We start from the raw sequence: 21,191 nt of genomic DNA, 5'->3' as shown, positions 1-21,191 counted from the left end.
TTAACCTAACACGACGAATACATTTGTTAAATGAGTTATACATATTTATATTTAATCCAGGCATCTTCTCGGACAGTCACCTGGCGCTGTGTCTGCAGAGGACCCCGCAGTCCACTATGGCGGCGCCCGGTGGCACTTTAAACTGTGAGGACTTTTCAATGTTTCAGGTAATTTAAATTAAACTTTAATCGATCTGTGCAAACGCAGCACGTACTGCCATCGATACGAGTCGGCAGTCCTCGGAGGATGCGGCGCCGAGTGGCTTATTTCCGGTGTAGTTGAGTGAATGAGTGACCCTCCTGTGCACTAATGCTCACTGTGTGATCTGGATCACACAACCAAACTGTCTGCATGTGGTTAAGAGCAGCAATTAGAGTAATTAGAAAGCAACAAAACAAACCGCCTGAAGTTGTTTACTGATCTCCTTTGACTAATGCCATATTTTTATTTTTAAAACCTAAAAGAATAAAGCTAGAAATGGCCACATGAGAGCAAAATGAAGACTAATCATAGAAACAACTGTCAGCATTTCATTATTTATTACGTACAGTTACCGTAGTTCACTTACTTTTGTCCTTGTGAGAGGAAAATGGAGCCTTAAGGATTCTTATGTGTCTAACCCAAACATGAATATTTTATCTCACAAATAGCTGAAATAAATGACAAATACAGAAGTTGCACTTGTTGCACAATGTTATATATCTTAAGTGTAACATATTTGTTGTGATTTGTTTTGTGTCATTGTTTTCCTCTCACTGTGGGTTTCTCAGGAGGTGCTGAAGGCGATGCGCACCATAGATGACCGCATAGTCCACGCCCTGAACACCACTGTGCCCACTGTCTCCTTCTCAGGCAAAGTGGATGCCACGCAAACATGCAAACAACTGTATGAATCTGTGAGTGTGGCTAATTTGATGGTTTATGTGCACTGTGTGTATTACAATGAAATACAACTTGCTGCTACATGTCCTTTCCTCTGTGCTCCCCACAGATGATGGAGGCCCATCTCACCAGAGACAGAGCTATCAAGACCTGTATAGCCCAAACATCTGAGGTGGTCGGACAACTGCGTGAGCAAAGAGCAAAGGACAGCGAAAACCTGGCGCTCATCAAACAACTCAGAAAGGAGCAAACCAAAGTAAGGCCTTTTTAAAATACAGCAGGGCCTCAGTTCCCCAAGGCTGTAAGATGTGAGCTTTACTTAGAAGTAGGTCCATATTTTGCAGGTAGACTCACCAAATGAATAATCAGCATTTTGATTTGCGGTGCTCAAAGGTTTGTAGTTGGACAAAAACAAAACAAAACAAAAATCCCATGTCACTTTTCAGTATAGCAAGTATATTTAAGGGTAATCTAATGAAACACTATGAAAGATGTAGGATTAAGTGTTTTTCCGATTTTGACCAGTACTTGAGACTGTGTCCTTGGTGTCACCCAAATCTATAAAACATTCCTTATTTCCTCTTTTTAAAGTGCTGTCCTTCTTTTATTAATGGAAGTCTTTTTTTTCTTTTCATAGATGTTTCCCCACTGTGAGCTTGTAGGGGAGGACATATTTAGAGACATTTAACAATATTTCCCCAATACGTATTCTGTAATTTTCAAAGTAAAGTAATTATTCAATCTGACTCCATTCAAAATAACTTCACCATGAAATATTATTGAGAGTTAAGAATTGAATTGAATTCTGCTATTTACAGATCTGACATCAGTCCTAGTTCAGGGATGGTGGATATAGGTTAAAAACCACTCAGCGGCCTTCTTAACATGGACAAATAGCCCTGATGCCTGGGTTGAAGTATCCAGACCTTACCTTATAACTAAGGTCATTGGGATATAGTATTTAACTATTCACTATCATAGTTGAGGTATAGACTAACATAGAAGAACAGCCCTGGCACCTGGGTTGAGATATTCAGAGGTTATGGAACATATCTTAATTATTACAAAACATGATACTCGATATTTTCTATTCAACTCAGATATTTATTAGGTCTTTAGTTATGGTAAGTTTCACTCACACCCTTAACCTCTGATTCTTCACTACTAGAAAAAGTCTCAACAAGGCAATGTTAGAAATGAAGGGTTAACATACCAGTTTATTGTTAAGTAAAAATATAGACTGTCTAACAAGCTCCACAAAAAATATTTTCTCCACTCCTGTCATAAACAAACTGACCATGTGATCTGTGACATAATATCCTAATTAAACCCTATAAGATCATGAATGTGCAGCAGAAATTGCATTCGTAGTTGAAGTGAAAATGATACAAAATGCATTTGTTTTCTTCCTTTTCTCCAGTTAAAGCTAATGCAGTCAGAGCTGAATGTTGAAGAAGTTGTCAATGATAGAAGCTTGAAGGTACGCTCACTATTCATCCATAAAGCCATATAATCACACATAAACGACGTGCGTGCCTATGATCTTAATCCTGATTTCCTCTCTTCAGGTTTTCAGTGAAAGGTGCAGAATCCACTACACGCCTCCGAAGGTGAAGTGAACCTCGGTCTGAGATCAGGTTCATATCCAGGCTGGCGATACTGTCTCCTGCTGTCGAGCCGACCGCAGGCTGTCCACCACCCAGACCTCTCCGACCTCTTGTCCAACCTCTATTCCATTGTCACTATGTATGGCATTACCACGGCTGTGTAAAAGTAATCTGTATGCTTTCTTTGATGAGAAACATTGTACAAAAAACAGTTTTTTTAAAAAGACAGTGAAATGTTTTCAAGTGACACAAAAGTTGTCTGAGTGACTCAGTATTTTCTACATCCAAATGAAATGAAGAACACAGTTTAAATCACGGCCACGCTGTCTTAAATTCTTGTTCAAGTCAATGCATTTTTTTTCTTCTTTAGGATAAATGTAATTCTGCCTGGTGGTTTGTTTGTGGGCCACCATTTTGGTCCTGACTGAAATAACTGCTGGATGTATTAACCTTACTTTTGAATTTTAAGAAATAAGAAATCATCACCAGGTGAAATATTTTTTGGATTGATTTAAAAAATGAGAATAATTCTGTCAGGTAAACATTATACCTGCAGAACATGTTAAAATGCTACTGTAAGCATGTCAGTATGCCAACATTAGCATTTAGCACCTCAGTATGGCCTCAGAGAGCAAATTTGGTTTTGCATAATTCAGGGAAGTTGGCAGACAGGACTGTAGGCAGTGTCAGTGTATTTTCTTGTTTTGTTAGATTCTGTATCATCCCTTATTTTGTAATGTCAAATATGTGTGAAATCGTATTCCCTGTCAGGCAAGTGAACTTGCATAGGCCTTTCATCCATCCATCCATTAGCTCTACTGCTCATCGGTGCAGGGCAGCAGAGGCTGGGCCCAATCCCACGTAATGTAAGAAAAAAAAAATACTATCAGTAGGTAATGTCAGAGACTTTGGTAATGTTCAGTTTTAACTGCCAGTCTGATAGATGTTGATGATCCTACTTCACCCAAAGAAAAAAAAAAGTTTACTAATGCAATTAAAATACAAACCTCAAGTCACATCACTTTTATAACTGCTGCAGTGTATAATGATTCCAAAGAGAAATTGCGTTTTGATATAGGCCTACCTTAATCTAGAAAGATCTTATCTCTATGTGACAAATATTTCTATTGCAAAGAAGTGCTTGGGAAACACTCAGGTGAAATGTTAGTTCACTTCTGTTTCTGATTAATGTAAACATAAATCTACAATACACTTGTTACTTGCGGTGCTACTAGAATGCAAAATGATTATGATTAAAATTCCAATGTATTTATTCAATAAATATAGGCTACTGTTATTGACTTAGGAAATAACTCTTTATCTCGAGTGAAGTGGCTCTTAAAAGAGCCTTGGTAGTTGTTGTTAGAGTAGTCTGGTTTAAGCTCTCTCTCCACGGATGCGGCGGGCCAGCTGGATGTCTTTGGGCATGATGGTGACCCTCTTGGCGTGGATGGCGCACAGGTTGGTGTCCTCGAACAGCCCCACCAGGTAAGCCTCGCTGGCCTCCTGCAGAGCCATGACGGCGGAGCTCTGGAAACGCAGGTCGGTCTTGAAGTCCTGGGCGATTTCACGCACCAGGCGCTGGAAGGGCAGCTTGCGGATGAGCAGCTCGGTGGATTTCTGGTAACGACGGATCTCACGGAGAGCCACGGTACCGGGCCTGTAGCGGTGAGGCTTCTTGACGCCGCCGGTGGCCGGGGCGCTCTTACGGGCAGCCTTGGTGGCCAGCTGCTTCCTGGGGGCTTTGCCTCCGGTGGACTTACGAGCGGTCTGCTTGGTTCTTGCCATTTCACTGTGTCTTTCTCTAAACTGAAGAAAAGTGTGATGAACCGCCGCGGCACTCGGCTCTTAAAGCCTGAGACCGGCTGGGACACAGTGACGCTGCTCGACGTCTGTGGCTGGTGATTGGTGAGGGGCTCCTGCTGGAGCTCAGCGCCGCCCACAGGACCAACCCGCCGCCCGAGTCTCTGCTGCTCATTGGAGGAAAGAGCTTTGAAAAAGCCCGGACAAACCCAGAGCAGGAAGCCGCTGCTGGAGCCTCTCTCTGGTTGGTCCGGCACAAAGTGTCCCGCTCCTGCGCTCATATAAGAGACAGTTGAGCTGTGGAGCCACACATTTCTTTGTAGTCAGACTAAAGAGACCAATCAACCATGAGTGGAAGAGGAAAGACCGGGGGAAAGGCCAGAGCAAAGGCAAAGACCCGCTCCTCCCGTGCTGGGCTCCAGTTCCCAGTGGGTCGTGTCCACAGGCATCTCCGCAAAGGAAACTATGCTCAGCGTGTGGGGGCTGGTGCTCCCGTCTACCTGGCGGCTGTGCTCGAGTACCTGACCGCTGAGATCCTCGAGTTGGCTGGAAACGCTGCCCGCGACAACAAGAAGACCAGGATCATCCCCCGTCACCTGCAGCTGGCCGTCCGCAACGACGAGGAGCTCAACAAGCTGCTGGGAGGAGTCACCATCGCTCAGGGTGGTGTGCTGCCCAACATCCAGGCTGTTCTCCTGCCCAAGAAGACCGAGAAGCCCGCCAAGAAGTAAACTTCTTCCTGGACAACACCAACACAAAGGCTCTTTTAAGAGCCACATACTCTAATCTAAAACAGCGAAATTCCTACTGCCCATGCCCATTATCCTTTTTCATGATGTAGCCTACGTGACTACGTGGCCTATTTTACCAGAAAACACTGATTACGAATTACTTATGTGACAGCTTAATATTTCTCGATAAACAGTGTTAATAACAATAAATGAAAGAAACTGCATTACGTTAACGAGGCGACTCACTACAAAATCACTGTAGCCTACTTAACCCGATTCCCACCGATGGCGCTGTCTAATTGTATCCCATGAAATGGCTCATAAGAAAGTTTGTGTAATTGTAAAATAATAGGTCACATAATACAGTAGGCTATAGCTTGATCTTTTCTTCATTCAAAACATATTAACTTATATGACCATGTAGGCCAGTAGCCTAGGGGAGACTGGTGGGGACAGTTGCAACAATATTTCTCCAATCAGAAACATGCTGTGATGACACTCGCACTGCACTTTAATGCCCAGTCAGACCATCTACCCACCAAGAATAGAGAAGACATTCAACATCTGCTTCTGTTTGTTGTTTTAGAGGTATGAAAGTAGCCTTTTCATGAGCTGTATTTTTGTCATAATGCCCTGACCTTTTGTATGAATTAATCCAAACCTACCTGGTTTGAATCATTGTTTTTTTGACTATCGGATGACATGGTTAGCATGTGTCATTGTGTTTTGTCATGGCTGATGATGGGGTGGGGATGGTTGCAACTACTAAGGCAAAGCATAGCTTAAAATAGGCACAATTTATCTATTTTATTCCTCATGATGAACAGAAGAGGCAATTATATTAAACCATGATCGAATAATGCTCAAACAATAAACAAAATAATTCCCAAAATATCTTCCTACAATGAAATATTAAATTATGGTTGTATCTCTAGCCTAGTTGTATCTTGTTCTATGGGACAAAAGTAGGCACATATTTTTTCCAATACAAATTGCAAAAAAGTTGATTTGATTTCATGCGGTGAATAAATCGTCCAAAAGTAGAGTATTGCAGATTGTTCTTTTCTTCTTGTCTCACACTAAGCTACCGAGTTTTAATACCACCGGTAACTTCTGCACATTGACTCATGGCTTATGTTCTACACAAAACCAAACTCCAACTGTTCTCTGATAAATATAACAAAATAATAGGCTACTATAATATTATTGTAAGACAATGCATATTTTAGGAATATTATGCTTATTGAGACAAAAAATCAAAAGTTAATCAGTGATATTTAATCAATGTAATGAATTAATTAATGTTTTTAATATGTTGCAACCGTCCCTGATCCATGTTGCAACTGTCCTCAGGTTTGGGGTCAGATGCAATGTCTGAATTCTCCTATTCAAATGAATATTGTGATTGATGTGTCATATGTAACCATCTTTAAATGACATGGCTAATTAGCAGACACATGTATGCTTCATCTATCAAAGTGTTTCATCAGTGGCCTTTGGTTCATATCAGACAACTGGTGACATGTTAACAATTTGAAAGTAATATTTTCATTTAACCTCAACATACACCGGATTGACACATACAGCTGTAAGAACCTATAACAAACTAATTTCTTTCATCATGTAATCGTGTCTACCAAAGTCTCACAGTTTAACATAATTCAGCTCTGTTTCAGTTTGATTTCCGCTTCATTTACCAGAGATGATATGCCCTCCGTAAAATAAAATTTATGCACTCTCCTGTGCTGTATTTACTAAACTGTATGTCTTAATTAGTTGTACAAAGTATAAGCTCTGCCAGCATCACAAATGTTTTCACCAGGTTAAATAGTCAAATGAAGTTTGTCAAAAAAAAAAAGTCATAAGAGGCCATTAAAATATATTCTCATCTAATAATTTGTATCATAATCATGGGCTTGGGTGACATCCAACCTTACACATTAATTTCATAAAGATTCGTTTTTTCCATGTAATGTCAGCTGAAGTATTTCTTCTGACATGGATGACTGCTAGTATTAACAATAGACATCTTATGTAATAAAACTGTAGCTCGATTTATTTTATTGGCTACCATAACCACCAGTTAAGATGAATCAGCTCTTTTAGAGATGTGTGTGGCTCTTAAAAGAGCCGTTTGATATTTTTTTTTGAGGTTTTTTGAAGAACAGCTCACTTCTTCTTGGGTGCTGCCTTCTTGGCCTTAGGCTTGGCCACCTTCTTAGCGGGGGACTTCTTGGCAGCAGGAGCCTTCTTGACCACCTTCTTGGGGCTCTTGGTTGCCTTCTTGGGGCTCTTAGCTGCTTTCTTGGGAGCAGCTGCTGGCTTCTTGGCCTTCTTGGGGGACTTCTTAGCCGCTGGCTTCTTGGCTGCCACCGCCTTCTTGGGCTTCTTGGCCGCTGCGGGTTTCTTAGCTGCGGGCTTCTTGGCTTTAGGAGCGGCCTTCTTGACTGCGGGCTTCTTGGCTTTGGGCTCGGCCTTCTTGTTCATCTTGAAGGAGCCGGACGCTCCGGTTCCCTTGGTCTGGACCAGAGTGCCCTTGGTCACCAGGCTCTTGAGGGCGATTTTGACGCGGGACTTGTTCTTCTCCACATCGTAGCCTCCTGCAGCCAGAGCTTTCTTCAAAGCGGCCAAAGACACACCGCTGCGCTCCTTGGAGGCACCGACAGCCTTCACGATGAGCTCGCTGACGCTGGGACCGACTTTCTTGGGCCTGACGGCCTTCTTCTTGGCCGCTTTGGCCGGGGCGGCGGCTGGAGCTGGAGCAACTTCTGCCATTGTTTTCTCTGTACGGCTTGGATTCACTGAGTGAAATGTTGGGAATCCCGGAGCAGGAGGCGGTACTTAAACACACCATGAGAACCGTGGAGACTCAGTCTAGTCGAGGCTCCTCTGTGCAGCCTCGACACAGGGACACTTTGTGTTTTCTCGTCGCTCAAAAAAGCCTCAAAAATCAATGTAAGAAAGTTACTAAAGGCTGCTAATGAACTGAGCTGATAGCGGACTTTATTCTCTTCATATTCAAGTCACGAGGAGCTCTGATTGTCTCTGAGTTTTGTTTGTGGAGCCTCTAAACCTCAGCTGATCATCGTGTCGGGCACCGCTGCTCAGTGACTTTCCCCACTTATCTCTCTTATAAAATGATTTAAAATGCACCACAGTTTTACCAAAACTAGTTTTCTAGCTCGTCAACATGTTTATTCAGAGATCCTGATTAAAAAATACCTCCCACTGATGTTCAGTATATTGTAAATTTGAGTTCTTCTCTTGACAGCAAACACACTGCTTATGGCCCAGCTCGACTGAAACCAAAACCTCAAGTTATGAACATTTAATTATGAGGATACCATATAAAATTGATCATGTTTAGAAATAAATGTTGGTAAAATGTATCAGAAAAAAAGTTTTGTATGAATTGACATCCATGACAAATAAATGCTGAGAATAGTTGCAATAAAAACAAATAGGACATGGCCCATGTAAAGCAGCCTATTATTAGTTGGTTCTAGAAAAACCTTTAAGTTTTCTGTATATCTTTACTTGTTTGTTGAGATTCAACATCTTTCATCTGAAAAGAGAGAAACAGGAGTTAAAATGTGACTTCAACAGATTATGTATCCAGACTTTGCAATGAGAGGGAGTAATGAATACACTGAATGCAATGAATAGACTAGTGTTTTCTAATAGAGAGCCTTTAGTGTCATTCCAGTGACTATGATTTAATGAATTATCTTTATGAAAAAATAAACATAGATTATTGTATTCAAACGATGATTAACAGTGTGGCCTATACAGTTGCATGGATGTAAGTAAAATGTAGATATATGTCCAGATACAGTATAGTGTTGAGTTCCAGGACAGGATGGAGCAGTCCTGGCTGATAGTAATAGGAATGTGTTTGCCAGTTGACTAGAAACATTTACAAGCAGGGGTGCAGATCAGATGTCAGTATTGGGGGGACACAAACCTTTGACCTTTTTTTTTGTCATCATAAATCATAACTTTGTAGAGGCTCGCCATATCATTCAAAAAGTCCTGCACAGGGAATCATTTATTGTGCTTACCTTTCTTCTTTATTGTGTCCTAAAGAGCCAACAGCTCATATCACTGCTATTAGTAAATCATAATTTTAAGGGTCTCTGGCTAATGTCTACTCACGTTTTTATGTTTCACCTCCCTCTCCAATTCTTCTCATCATCTTTCTTTTCTCAAATTGTATGAGACTACTTTATGCATGATTCATTGATATGGATGAATATCAAAATGTGAAGCCCTAACCAAGTTGTGTAAACTAACTGATCATGTTTTTACAATGCCAGTTATGCTGTCATTTGTTCAGTTTTGAATAATTTATGGTATTATTAGGCTATTATAAATATTGATGTCCCGGGATCCGCACCCAGGTTAACAATTTTGAGAAAACTTTTGCACGTGCATGTTGTGCTCAGATGTTTCTTTCAAAGGCACAACGTGTGAGGTATTTGTATTTATATGGATGCAATATATTGTGTAATGCACATTTCTTTTTAAGTGAAGTAGTCATGTGTCAACACCGATAACCGTTTTGTAATGAAACAGCTGCCTGGTGAACATGAGGCAGTGATCATCTTTAGTCTAATTCAGAAACAGAAGGATAACATAACACAAATTGTTGTAGAAGAGAAAAGGGATGAATGTATTTGGCAACAACTGGGTCCAAGACATTACCATGGGAAGTAAATGTGTCATCAAAGTAAGGGCATTAGCTATTATAAAGGTCAGTTGACTTCATTGATCAGTGCTTCCCCCTGCAACTATATCACTACAGAGAAACATCTGTATAACATAGAGTTAGTTAGACATATACCAGTAGCACCAATTGCGCATACTATGATAAAATGAAGATGTTTGCACTTTTAGATGAAGTGTGTGGCTCTGAAAAGAGCCTTTGGGTCGGGTGTAAACAGCAGAGCTGTTTACTTGGAGCTGGTGTACTTGGTGACGGCCTTGGTGCCCTCGGACACGGCGTGCTTGGCCAGCTCCCCGGGCAGCAGCAGCCTGACGGCGGTCTGGATCTCCCTGGAGGTGATGGTGGAGCGCTTGTTGTAGTGAGCCAGACGAGAGGCCTCGGCAGCGATGCGCTCGAAGATGTCCGAGACAAACGAGTTCATGATGCTCATGGCCTTGGACGAGATGCCGGTGTCGGGGTGGACCTGCTTGAGCACCTTGTACACGTAGATGGCGTAGCTCTCCTTCCTGGTCTTTCTCCTCTTCTTGCCGCCCTTTCCTGCGGTCTTAGTGACGGCTTTTTTGGAGCCCTTCTTGGGCGCGGACTTTGCGGGTTCAGGCATGTTGATCAGAGGATCGTACAAACCACAATGCTGACGGGAAGGAGGCGACTGCATTTATATAGGCTGTATGCAAATTGGGCTGTGAGGCCCCCCTCCTGTGATTGGCTGAACTGTGCGGCGTTTTCACGTAAGCCCAAATTTCACATATCAGTATCACCTGGAAGGGCAAATTCTGGTTGTGATTTTTTATTCCTATACACCAGTATATTAAGTTTTGATAAGACCTTGCTGACTGGCAGCTTTATAGTATTTAACACCTAAAGTAATAGACTGTTGCTGTTCAAAAACGAAAAAGTGCCTTCCTTGCATCATCTTTCTTTCATCATATCCTCTCCTTTGGGTGTGTTTGAACTATTGGCCAGCCAGAAAGACTTGTAATAAACCCTTAAGTAGTACAGTAGCCTATATTTCTTCCCAAATTATAGATAGATAGATAGATAGATAGATAGATAGATAGATAGATAGATAGATAGATAGATAGATAGATAGATAGATAGATAGATAGATAGATAGATAGATAGATAGATAGATAGATAGATAGATAGATAGATAGATAGATAGATAGATGTGGTGTGCATTAAAACACTGGATCCAGATATCAGTCCAGTCCTATATTTTGGTAACTGAACAATGATGAACGCAGATCAACAAAATGTGAACAAAAGGTGTGAAAAGGTGTGAAAGGATGTGAAAGCCCTGTCAATTAAGTATTTTTTCTCAGGGCTTGAGGCAGCGGATAATCTAAGGTTCTTCCTTCAAGTTTCTTGGTCTGTAGCTCAAGTTGCTCAGGCTGTCCCTCCAAGCCCAGATACTCTGCTGTACCAGGTAACAACATTGTGCGCTCTGATCCATCATCTAAGATAGCATAGGTATCAAAGGTTTTGTCCTTGTTGGAGAGTCTCACTTTAACAACTTTGGGCCTTTCTCAATACCAAGAATGCAAAGAACAATGAACTCGGGAGATCACAAGTACACAGAATGCTCCGTTTTCAGTTTTGAGACGATGTGTTCTCTTGATCATAGTGATCCAGTAAAGTGTGGGGCATATGGAACTGGAGCTGGGGGGCAGTAGGGGGCGTTAGATGCATATGGTGCCTGTTGGGGCTCTATATTACACTCCTCTTCTGTATCTCCCTCCAAGTAACCCTGCTCATACTGCTCAACTCTGTCCATCAAGACTGGAACCATACTATACCTCTTAGTTGTGCCAAGTCTGTAGATATCTTGGAGGCATTCTCTCCCACTGTGGCCTTTCTCCTTGCTCTCTCCCATCATGTTGCTGAATGGGTCATGGGTCCATTTTCCAGCATGGGTGTTCGCTCAGGCTCGAAGGACCATGAAAAAACTCATATGTGATGTCCAAAAAGAGTGTTGAATGACTTTTAATGTGTTATTGGCCATCTGTGTTCTTTTTGGGGAAAATAACAAAATGGGGGAAAAAAAAAAAAAAGCTGCTCCTATGAAAAGGATCATATTTTAATTTACTTATATTGACCCTAAAAACAATTTAGTATAGGTAAGGTTTTGCCCACTCAAGTGATACCGGTATCTGGTCTGGCCCAATAAGGACCAATACTGCTCTGGTTGAATGGACACGGATGACAGACGGGGGACCCCTGCCAGATGTGACGTCAGCCTGTGAGATGACGCCACATAGCCAGTGAAGGGTTGTCCCATGGATGTATTATATTATTGGTTGTCCCTGTGAGTGCTCTCTGTAATGAATGAACCTGTTGTGTGCGTCTGAAGCTCACAACGAGTCGACGTGTCTCCTCTCTTTCTCCTTCATGAGGAGGAGGAAAGAAACCCCCCAGTGGGATTCGGCCTCAGAGTGGCTGCACTCCCGTCCGCTGATGACGAGACAGGACGACAAGGCTGAGAGGATCGCTGTCTTCAGAGACAGGTGTTTGAGAGACGTGTAGGAAGGGCTCAAAAGGAGGCTCTCCCAGAGCGCGTAATAGGCGAAACGCTTAAGCAGGGGATGTGCAAAATCAGACCTCTCTCCAAAACCTTCATGACAGGAAGAGATAGCAGCAGCAGCATGTCTTCACTGTAGATAGGGTTAGAACCCTCTACTAACTCGCACTGATGGGTGGGAGGTAGGGAGACCGCAGAGAGGCAGAGATGATTTGTGAGCAGAGGTGCTAAAAACAAGGGAGTGATCGCACAGCCTCAGCAAATGACGCGCTGTGACACTTCGCAGCAGCCGAGGAGGAGAGAGTGTGGGGAAGGTGTGTTATAGTCTAGTAGTGCAAACAGTGGCAGCTGTTTGAGAGGATTATGCTCCTTACCGACTGGTGGGTAGCTCTGAAAAGAGCCGTTGGTGTGGGCAGAAGCCGGAGAAGATCACACACTCCCTGCATCACGTCAGTACCGAGGCTGCTTGCTCCGTGGGCCGGACCAGCCCCGCCGCCCCCGGCCCCGAGGGCGTGAGGAGCGCTGAGCCGCGGCGGCCTGGAGGCAGGCGGTGTCGCTCTGCCCCAGAGGCCCGAAGAGCCCATCGGGGCAGATGGGACGATGGAGCAGGTCTCTGCAGATGTGGGCCGGCAGCTCAGACACGTGCAGCCAGATGTTGCGCTGCAGCATGGTCTGCCAGGCCATGACGCGGGCCTGGGCCTCGGTCACGGCGATGCAGAGGGTCACGGCGGCCGCCATCGCCTTCCTGATGTCGGTGGCGACGTCCGGCCTGCAGGCCCCCGGCCGGGCGACCATCGTTGCCACGGAGGAGCAGAGCAGCGCGAGGTTGTTGGCAGCGGCCACCGACTGGGCGGCGACCTGGTGCGACCGGTCGGTGAGCCGCGCCGCCACCTGGTCGTGGGCAGCAGGTGGAGCAGGTTTCCGCCCCCCGGGGGTGTAGTAGGGGGCCTCCGGCAGCAGGACCCCGACCAGACTCTCCTCCAGCGGCGGCACAGCGGGGAAGCCGGACGCCGTCAGCCCGTCCACCTTGCAGAAGAACTCGAACCGGGAAACCGGAGCTCCCAGTCTCCCGGGCTCGGAGAAAGCCTGGTCGATGAGCGGCCGGAGCTGCTGCAGCCGAGGCCACACGGGGGGTCGTGGTGGAGCGGGGGCTGGGCCGTAGATGCTGTCCAGGAGGCCACGGGGCGGGGCTGGAGGCTGGGCCGGCAGGGGGATGCTGTGGACCGCGGCCGCTCTCTGAATGATGCCCGGCAGGTCCTGCAGCAGCGTCGGCTTGGCTGGAGGTCTGCTCTTAACTTCTTTCTTCTTCGTAGACTGCATCTTTCTATAACAATGAAGAACAAGTGGGAGCAGGTATCCGGGTCCGCAGGTGTCATATACCCATGATGCGGACCGGACAGGGGCAACTGTGCAGGGCACTGTGGCGCGAAAGACTTTTTCAGAACTGCGCATGCGCGGAGGATAAACGGACACAACCTGTTCACCTCGGTCATTGCTTTGCCCAATAAGGCTTGTCTTTAGTTTATCGCTCTCAACACTCGTTTGAATACCCGAGAAAGCAAGAACAAAACACAATTGTAGATAGTGATGTTTCATTAGCCTATTATTAGGATAATTGAGAAGATTTAGGTCTGCAACATGCTGTTCAAATTCATATTTCTGATCTGGACAATTGTGTGCTGCTCTCATGTCAAGAATCAAGTCACTGTTTACTGGATTGTTATTATTGCTAGCCTTATCAACCCCGTGTTTCACAGTTCTGCCTGGAGATGATGTATAGCACCACAGAGACCGGTGATTGCACTGGACTGGACAGCATCCGAGAGATTTATTAGGTTATATTACAATTCAATAACATTATAAATGAGGCGGAGTATGGTGCTTATATCCAACATGTCACTGTTTACTAAATCAACATCAGTCTTAACAGAATAAAGTTTGTGCAGTGCCTGCGTGGAGCTGACCTGCTGACGGATAGCTCATCATCACTAAACCCATTCTACCATCTGATTGTCCGGGACGGGACAAAGTCTCCTAGACATACATGTACAGTGCTCAGCATAAATGACTACCCCCCCTCTAAAAAGCAAGATTTTAATCAATATCTTAATGAACACAAGAACAATTTCCTAAATCTTGACAAGACTTAGTTTTAAAAAACATTTGTGTAACTCATAACATTAAAATACAGTTAATATTACTTAGATTACAAAAACTTTAGTTTCACTCAAATTAGTTGGTGCAAAAATGAATTCACCGCATAACAAAAACTACTACATCTGGTATTTTGTATAACCTGACATGATTTTTAAGGACAGCACCAAGTTTTAGGTATGGAATGAACAAGTTGGTGACACATTACGACATCTATCTTTTTCCATTCTTCAAAAACGACCACTTTAGAGTTTTCCGATTAACAGGAAAAGTGGGCGTAGCTGCTTTGTTTGTTTGCTGTCAGTGTTGGGTGAAAAACTAATACTTTCAATCAACTCAGAATCATGAAAACTCCCTAGTTTGACCCCTGGAAGTGATGTGGCTTCCCTTGGCAGGTGACTTTGGAAGAGGATTAGGGCCGCTGTGGAAAAACGTGAGTTCTGACTTTTTTCCTCAGAATTCTGACTTTAATCTCAGAATTCTGATTTCAAACTCAGAATTTAGATTTTAATCTGAAAATTATGACTTTAATCTCAGAATTCTGAGTTTCAATCAGAATTCTGAGATTAAAGTCAAAATCATTTTGAAGCAGTTTGGATAGTGGTAGTCGTAAGGTGCTTGAATATGCATGGTGATGGGTCAAATATGGCTGTGCGTATAGCGGCCACTGACCTATGCAGAGCACAACTTTTGATCAGCACTGTCAATGGACAAAATCCCTCGGAGTACTTTTCTTATAATACAACCTGTGGAACTCACAAAATCAAAATGGCTGACTTCCTGTTTGTAATGGATCATTGGTGGCTAGATTTTGTGTGTCTAAAAAAAAACAACCTTTTTGTGTGTCTGGACAACGTACACATGTGAACCAGCATCTTCCAAATTCAAAAAAATCCCTAGGGAGGGACTTTCAAGGTGGGCACTATAGAGGGTGCTATTTGGGGGACTGAATTTTAGGGGTTAGAGAGCCAATTTTGCTCTGCCCATTTCAAATGACTTTAAAGTACTAACATATTCGCTATTCCCTACATTCATACTAAAGATTGTGCATTTTCAAGCATGTTCAAGCCACCAGGGCCTTTGCTGACACTTGGGCTCTAATAATGGGCCAATAAGTGGAAAATTACAATGCAGAGGACATATAGGTCACCAGAGGTCAGACAGAAAGTGATTCCACATCTGAAGTCAAACTTGGGGTTATGTAGCCTAGATAAATTGCTGCAATCTTTACACTTTGCTTATCTGCCTCACCCATGTGTGCTCTTTTATGTTTGAGTATGTGGCTCTTAATAAAAGGAAGGAGAACATGTTTTCTATAGTAAAATCTAAATTGCACCCTTCATGAAATAAAATGCTACTTTTTACGTGTAGTGTTACTCTTGAATCCTGTTGCCACTAACACGAAAAAGATGTTTCACTACTATACAGATATTTGACTCTTTTAGATTAGAGTATGTGGCTCTTAAAAGAGCCTTTGTGTTGGTGTTGTCCAGGAAGAAGTTTACTTCTTGGCGGGCTTCTCGGTCTTCTTGGGCAGGAGAACAGCCTGGATGTTGGGCAGCACACCACCCTGAGCGATGGTGACTCCTCCCAGCAGCTTGTTGAGCTCCTCGTCGTTGCGGACGGCCAGCTGCAGGTGACGGGGGATGATCCTGGTCTTCTTGTTGTCGCGGGCAGCGTTTCCAGCCAACTCGAGGATCTCAGCGGTCAGGTACTCGAGCACAGCCGCCAGGTAGACGGGAGCACCAGCCCCCACACGCTGAGCATAGTTTCCTTTGCGGAGATGCCTGTGGACACGACCCACTGGGAACTGGAGCCCAGCACGGGAGGAGCGGGTCTTTGCCTTTGCTCTGGCCTTTCCCCCGGTCTTTCCTCTTCCACTCATGGTTGATGTATCTCTTTAGTCTGGCTACAAAGAAATGTGTGGCTCCACAGCTCAACTGTCTCTTATATGAGCGCAGGAGCGGGACACTTTGTGCCGGACCAACCAGAGAGAGGCTCCAGCAGCGGCTTCCTGCTCTGGGTTTGTCCGGGCTTTTTCAAAGCTCTTTCCTCCAATGAGCAGCAGAGACTCGGGCGGCGGGTTGGTCCTGTGGGCGGCGCTGAGCTCCAGCAGGAGCCCCTCACCAATCACCAGCCACAGACGTCGAGCAGCGTCACTGTGTCCCAGCCGGTCTCAGGCTTTAAGAGCCGAGTGCCTCGGCGGTTCTTCACATTTTTCTCCAGTTTAGAGAAAGACACAGTGAAATGGCAAGAACCAAGCAGACCGCTCGTAAGTCCACCGGAGGCAAAGCCCCCAGGAAGCAGCTGGCCACCAAGGCTGCCCGTAAGAGCGCCCCGGCCACCGGCGGCGTCAAGAAGCCTCACCGTTACAGGCCCGGTACCGTGGCTCTCCGTGAGATCCGTCGTTACCAGAAATCCACCGAGCTGCTCATCCGCAAGCTGCCCTTCCAGCGCCTGGTGCGTGAAATCGCCCAGGACTTCAAGACCGACCTGCGTTTCCAGAGCTCCGCCGTCATGGCTCTGCAGGAGGCCAGCGAGGCTTACCTGGTGGGGCTGTTCGAGGACACCAACCTGTGCGCCATCCACGCCAAGAGGGTCACCATCATGCCCAAAGACATCCAGCTGGCCCGCCGCATCCGTGGAGAGAGAGCTTAAACGAGACAGCTGCTCCCACTAAAACAACAACAACGGCTCTTTTAAGAGCCACTTCACTCTAAACTATCGAGTTATTTCCTCTGACTTGTGTGATACTACATTGTAGCAGAATTATTGCACCAAGTTTGAATATGAATTTATACAGGTATCCAAAATGAAGTTAATACAAGTAAAAGGCATCAGTAAACTTAAGTGAAGTAAGAACTGTAATGTAAATATTCAGTGCTTCATCTACTTAATTCCATGATAACATTTAAATGCTACACTGTATGGCTACATTGGTGATTCATTATTTATAATTGATGTATAAACACGCCTGATTTGTTTTATCTCTAATTTGATTTTTATATAGTTTTGTCTGAACCAGGTATCTGTTGCCATCAATACCAATTAACCTCACCACAATTACTTTCAATACACTATCAGGAAATATCCTGGAGTATTCAATCAGACACTGGAGATAGTTGGAGTTCATTGCAGTAGGGTTGTACTTTACAGGCAACAAAACCCAAGGTATGCCATGTTGAAAGACAAATAAAAAAAAGAAAAGGAAATGAGAGAAAAGCACAGGACAGACAAAACCTGAGCACTCACCTACAACTGATATCCACACCATGCCTTTTATACTTTTAACCTAGGTGAGGATATTACCTTCCCCGTCTCCTTTTCTCATTCCAGCCAATCATATTAAGAAACACAATGGCGCCACACCTGCTTTGACACTTCCTAAATTTGACAAGAAATGACAAATATTTACTGTAATGGTGTTATGTGCAACACACACTGGGAGACAGGTTCCCTTGGCTTTATTTATTTATTTATTTATTTATTTATTTATTTATTTATTTATTTTTACTTTATTTAATTCTACACAAATACAAGAAAACAGAACAGGGTAATACAAGATACATTGATAATATCAACAATATCAATATTATGATTTGGGAGAACAATTAAACAAATAAGAAGAAGAAAGAAAAAAAAGTTATGTTAAAGTTTAAAGATGTAGAATGTCCCATGTGAGAGTACGTTTTCTATCTCAAGTCTTTCTTCGTCGAAGATCTGAAATGATGTGTTTTTCTGACTGTGTTGCTGTCGATTAATGTTTATTTAATGGTGCATGGTTGTCCAAAGTTTATGAGTTGTTATTGCGATGACCAACAAGGAGGCAACAAAAGATCAAGGTGATGTAAATGTTTAACATCAAAGCACTTTACATCTTTATTGGCAGGAAGCTTTGTCTCTTACAATTAATAATTGTGAATGATTCATCACATTGTGGCTCAGACACTGATGGGATGGGAAAACCAGGAGTGGAGGAAAAGGATCCTGAGTTAATGTCTAGAGTAGGAGCCTCTGTAGGCAGAGGGGTACTAGCAAGCTGCTGGCCAGCTGTTAGGTTGGTCATCACTAAAGTCTGAAGGATGACTTTCACTTGCACTCTAATAATTTTGATTATCATTCTCATTTTCACTGTCTGTATCGCTGTAGTAATCAGTGAATGAAAGACACGCTGCCTACGGTCCGGTCTGCTGATGATCAGCGTCCTTCTTGAGAAGAGGGCGCTGAGGCTGGACGGCTGGCTGCAGTGGTTCCCGAGGATGGTCACGGGGATGCTGGTTATCTGCTGGGTGCAAGGCTGGATTAAGAATTCAGAGGTCCTTGGGCCAGACTCTTGGAGGCCCTCACACACACACGCACACTAGGGTTGTATATCTCCACCAATGAGGCCGATTCGATACGCATCTCGATACGCTGCCACCGATACGATACATTAACGATACACTGAAGCTCCCGTCGATACGATGTGATACGATTCACTCCTGTTCACGATGCGATGCGATTCAAATGCGATTTGATAACGATATGACTTAATTACAAAGAGATTTGGTTCGATATGTTTGATACAGTTATGATATGAGAGTTTCTTCCCACATCAAGTGTATTACCTCAATACCATTCTGCTTTACTTTCTGTATCAATTTGAGGGATGTAGCCTATATTTGGTTAATTTTTACAGGGCAAACCAATAAATCATATTTGAAAGGTACAGTCTAGAGGAAATAAATGGTAGAAATGAAATCCAGCTTAATTATATGGGCTGGTCTTGTGTGGTGGCACCTCTGCAGTTTGGTCTTTTGCTATATTATAATAATAATAACTTTATTTATATAGCACCTTTAAAAACACAAGTTTACAAAGTGCTTCACAAAACAACTTAAAAGAGACAAGTCACAGATGTTTTGTTGTGCACAGGACATTTCTGGGTGGAGAGTCTGTGTTTGTGAGCACTCTCCAGCCAGTGCTCACAAAGCTCAGGTGTAGCTCAGTGCAGCAGCAGAGTAGGAGAGCTACTGTACTAGCCCTGCTAGCTGTCCGGATGCTAACCGCTACCGCTAACTAGCGGTTAGCATCCGCGGCTACCACCGCTTCCCAGCTCACTACAACCAGAGCCACTACCACAGCCCTGCTCCTAGTTACAGCCGGTGACGGCCGAGTATTGACCGGCCGCTCGGCTCCAGCGCTTCAGGTCGGACTGTTTACTTTTCTTGGCAGCTCTGACTACAGCTGCTGCTGCTGCTGCTGTTACCTGTCAGGGGCAGGAGGCTGCGCACGGCTAACGCGGTGGTGCATTCAGGTTGCCTCGGAAAATGAAATGATCGATGTAACCATGGAATTTGCCGATGTAGAAGGCTAGAAGAGATGCATCGCAAATTCAACCATAAATTATGTCCGATGTAGCCTGAATCTACCGGTGCAGTCGCATCGCACACGTTTATATCGGACCACCGATATGAATCGGTGAATCTCCACATCCCTAACGCACACACAAACAGTAGCACCGCTTTGCCACGAGTCACACATCCCAGCTAAGTGCTTCTCTCATGCATTCAGGCTTTTTAAAAGGACATACAGTAGCTACAGAGTCCTGACTCCTCCACACTAGCCTGTCTGTTTATGTAGCTTACATATTCAAAAATGAAAGATATGAAGGTCAACAAAGGGTAGGCTAATAAGTTAAATGACATCCACACACATGTTCCACACAAGAAAAGATTATGATAAAGATTTTTATTCTGTGGGTAATGGGGGCGGGACTAGATAAGCTTTTGCTTCTCCCGCTTTCCCTTTCGGCCATGTGTATTGTATTATTTGAACTAAGATGAAGTGTGATGATGATGATTTAAATTGGCATGCCCGAAATAAACAAATTTATTGATTGATTGATAATTTTGTTATCCATTACACACACACACACACACACACACACACACACACACATGGCTGAACAGAACACCATTGATTATGTTTTTTTTTTACTTAACTAAGAGTAATCTTATTCAGAGTTGACTGAACTAACTAACTCAGTTTGATAGATGAGCTCTGAAAGTTTTGTTGTGCTGATTCAAGTTCTGATCAGATGGTGGCACCAACACACCAAAAGTTCATGATAAACGGCCAAACCACAGAAGAAGTTACCAAACCACTCCCCCAAGTCTTCATTCACGTCCGCAGAGAGGGTTTGAAAGGCGGCGCGTCCTGTAGCTCAACCAGTTGAGTATTTTTGTACCCAGCAGTCAACATGAGTGGAAGAGGAAAAGGAGGAAAGGGACTCGGTAAAGGAGGCGCCAAGCGTCACCGTAAAGTCCTCCGTGATAACATCCAGGGCATCACCAAGCCCGCCATCCGCCGTCTGGCTCGCCGTGGCGGAGTCAAGCGCATCTCCGGCCTCATCTACGAGGAGACCCGCGGTGTGTTGAAGGTCTTCCTGGAGAACGTCATCCGGGACGCCGTCACCTACACCGAGCACGCCAAGAGGAAGACCGTCACCGCCATGGACGTGGTCTATGCCCTCAAGAGACAGGGCCGCACTCTGTACGGCTTCGGAGGTTAAACACCATCACAACAACTAAACAACACAACGGCTCTTTTCAGAGCCACACACTCAATCTGAACGAGCTCACATTTTCTGTTAACTAACAATGAATTCAATTAACATGGACATTTAACTGAAAATAATAGGATACATCTTTGGTCATACTTGCACTAGGATACTGACTCTCGATAGAATTGGTTACTCAGTAAAATTAATTCATCACATTTGACTTGCA

General features: G+C 44.0%; 8 protein-coding genes across 8 annotated transcripts; 4 read left to right on the top strand and 4 right to left on the bottom strand.

The window, feature by feature from the left end:
- Positions 1-57: 57 nt before the first annotated feature.
- Positions 58-3,528, top strand: mix23 (mitochondrial matrix import factor 23). Its single transcript, XM_083995448.1, has 5 exons — positions 58-167; positions 771-896; positions 992-1,138; positions 2,303-2,362; positions 2,451-3,528. The coding sequence occupies exons 1-5, from the start codon at positions 117-119 to the stop codon at positions 2,499-2,501; spliced, it is 435 nt and encodes a 144-aa protein (XP_083851574.1). The 5' UTR covers positions 58-116; the 3' UTR covers positions 2,502-3,528.
- A 338-nt stretch (positions 3,529-3,866) lies between these two features.
- LOC311003366 (histone H3.2) lies at positions 3,867-4,277 on the bottom strand (the record flags this gene model as incomplete). Its single annotated transcript, XM_083995103.1, has 1 exon — positions 3,867-4,277. One exon carries the CDS (start codon positions 4,275-4,277, stop codon positions 3,867-3,869), a length of 411 nt encoding a protein of 136 aa, XP_083851229.1.
- A 362-nt stretch (positions 4,278-4,639) lies between these two features.
- LOC311003572 (histone H2A-like) lies at positions 4,640-5,023 on the top strand (the record flags this gene model as incomplete). The annotated part of the gene is made up of 1 exon (XM_083995340.1): positions 4,640-5,023. The coding sequence occupies one exon, from the start codon at positions 4,640-4,642 to the stop codon at positions 5,021-5,023; it is 384 nt and encodes a 127-aa protein (XP_083851466.1).
- A 2,169-nt stretch (positions 5,024-7,192) lies between these two features.
- On the bottom strand, positions 7,193-7,798 carry LOC311003696 (histone H1-like; the record flags this gene model as incomplete). Its single annotated transcript, XM_083995508.1, has 1 exon — positions 7,193-7,798. The coding sequence occupies one exon, from the start codon at positions 7,796-7,798 to the stop codon at positions 7,193-7,195; it is 606 nt and encodes a 201-aa protein (XP_083851634.1).
- A 2,177-nt stretch (positions 7,799-9,975) lies between these two features.
- Positions 9,976-10,350, bottom strand: LOC311003717 (histone H2B 1/2-like; the record flags this gene model as incomplete). The annotated part of the gene is made up of 1 exon (XM_083995529.1): positions 9,976-10,350. The coding sequence occupies one exon, from the start codon at positions 10,348-10,350 to the stop codon at positions 9,976-9,978; it is 375 nt and encodes a 124-aa protein (XP_083851655.1).
- A 5,572-nt stretch (positions 10,351-15,922) lies between these two features.
- On the bottom strand, positions 15,923-16,306 carry LOC311003705 (histone H2A-like; the record flags this gene model as incomplete). The annotated part of the gene is made up of 1 exon (XM_083995517.1): positions 15,923-16,306. The coding sequence occupies one exon, from the start codon at positions 16,304-16,306 to the stop codon at positions 15,923-15,925; it is 384 nt and encodes a 127-aa protein (XP_083851643.1).
- Positions 16,307-16,668: 362 nt separating this feature from the next.
- LOC311003701 (histone H3.2) lies at positions 16,669-17,079 on the top strand (the record flags this gene model as incomplete). Its single annotated transcript, XM_083995513.1, has 1 exon — positions 16,669-17,079. The coding sequence occupies one exon, from the start codon at positions 16,669-16,671 to the stop codon at positions 17,077-17,079; it is 411 nt and encodes a 136-aa protein (XP_083851639.1).
- Positions 17,080-20,662: 3,583 nt separating this feature from the next.
- LOC311003727 (histone H4) lies at positions 20,663-20,974 on the top strand (the record flags this gene model as incomplete). Its single annotated transcript, XM_083995539.1, has 1 exon — positions 20,663-20,974. The coding sequence occupies one exon, from the start codon at positions 20,663-20,665 to the stop codon at positions 20,972-20,974; it is 312 nt and encodes a 103-aa protein (XP_083851665.1).
- Between the last annotated feature and the right edge of the window lie 217 nt (positions 20,975-21,191).

This window comes from Trachurus trachurus, assembly GCF_905171665.1.
Source record: "Trachurus trachurus genome assembly, chromosome: 20".
In the NCBI taxonomy this organism is placed as follows: Eukaryota; Metazoa; Chordata; class Actinopteri; order Carangiformes; family Carangidae; genus Trachurus; species Trachurus trachurus.
This window is presented reverse-complemented; position numbering and strand designations above follow the sequence as displayed.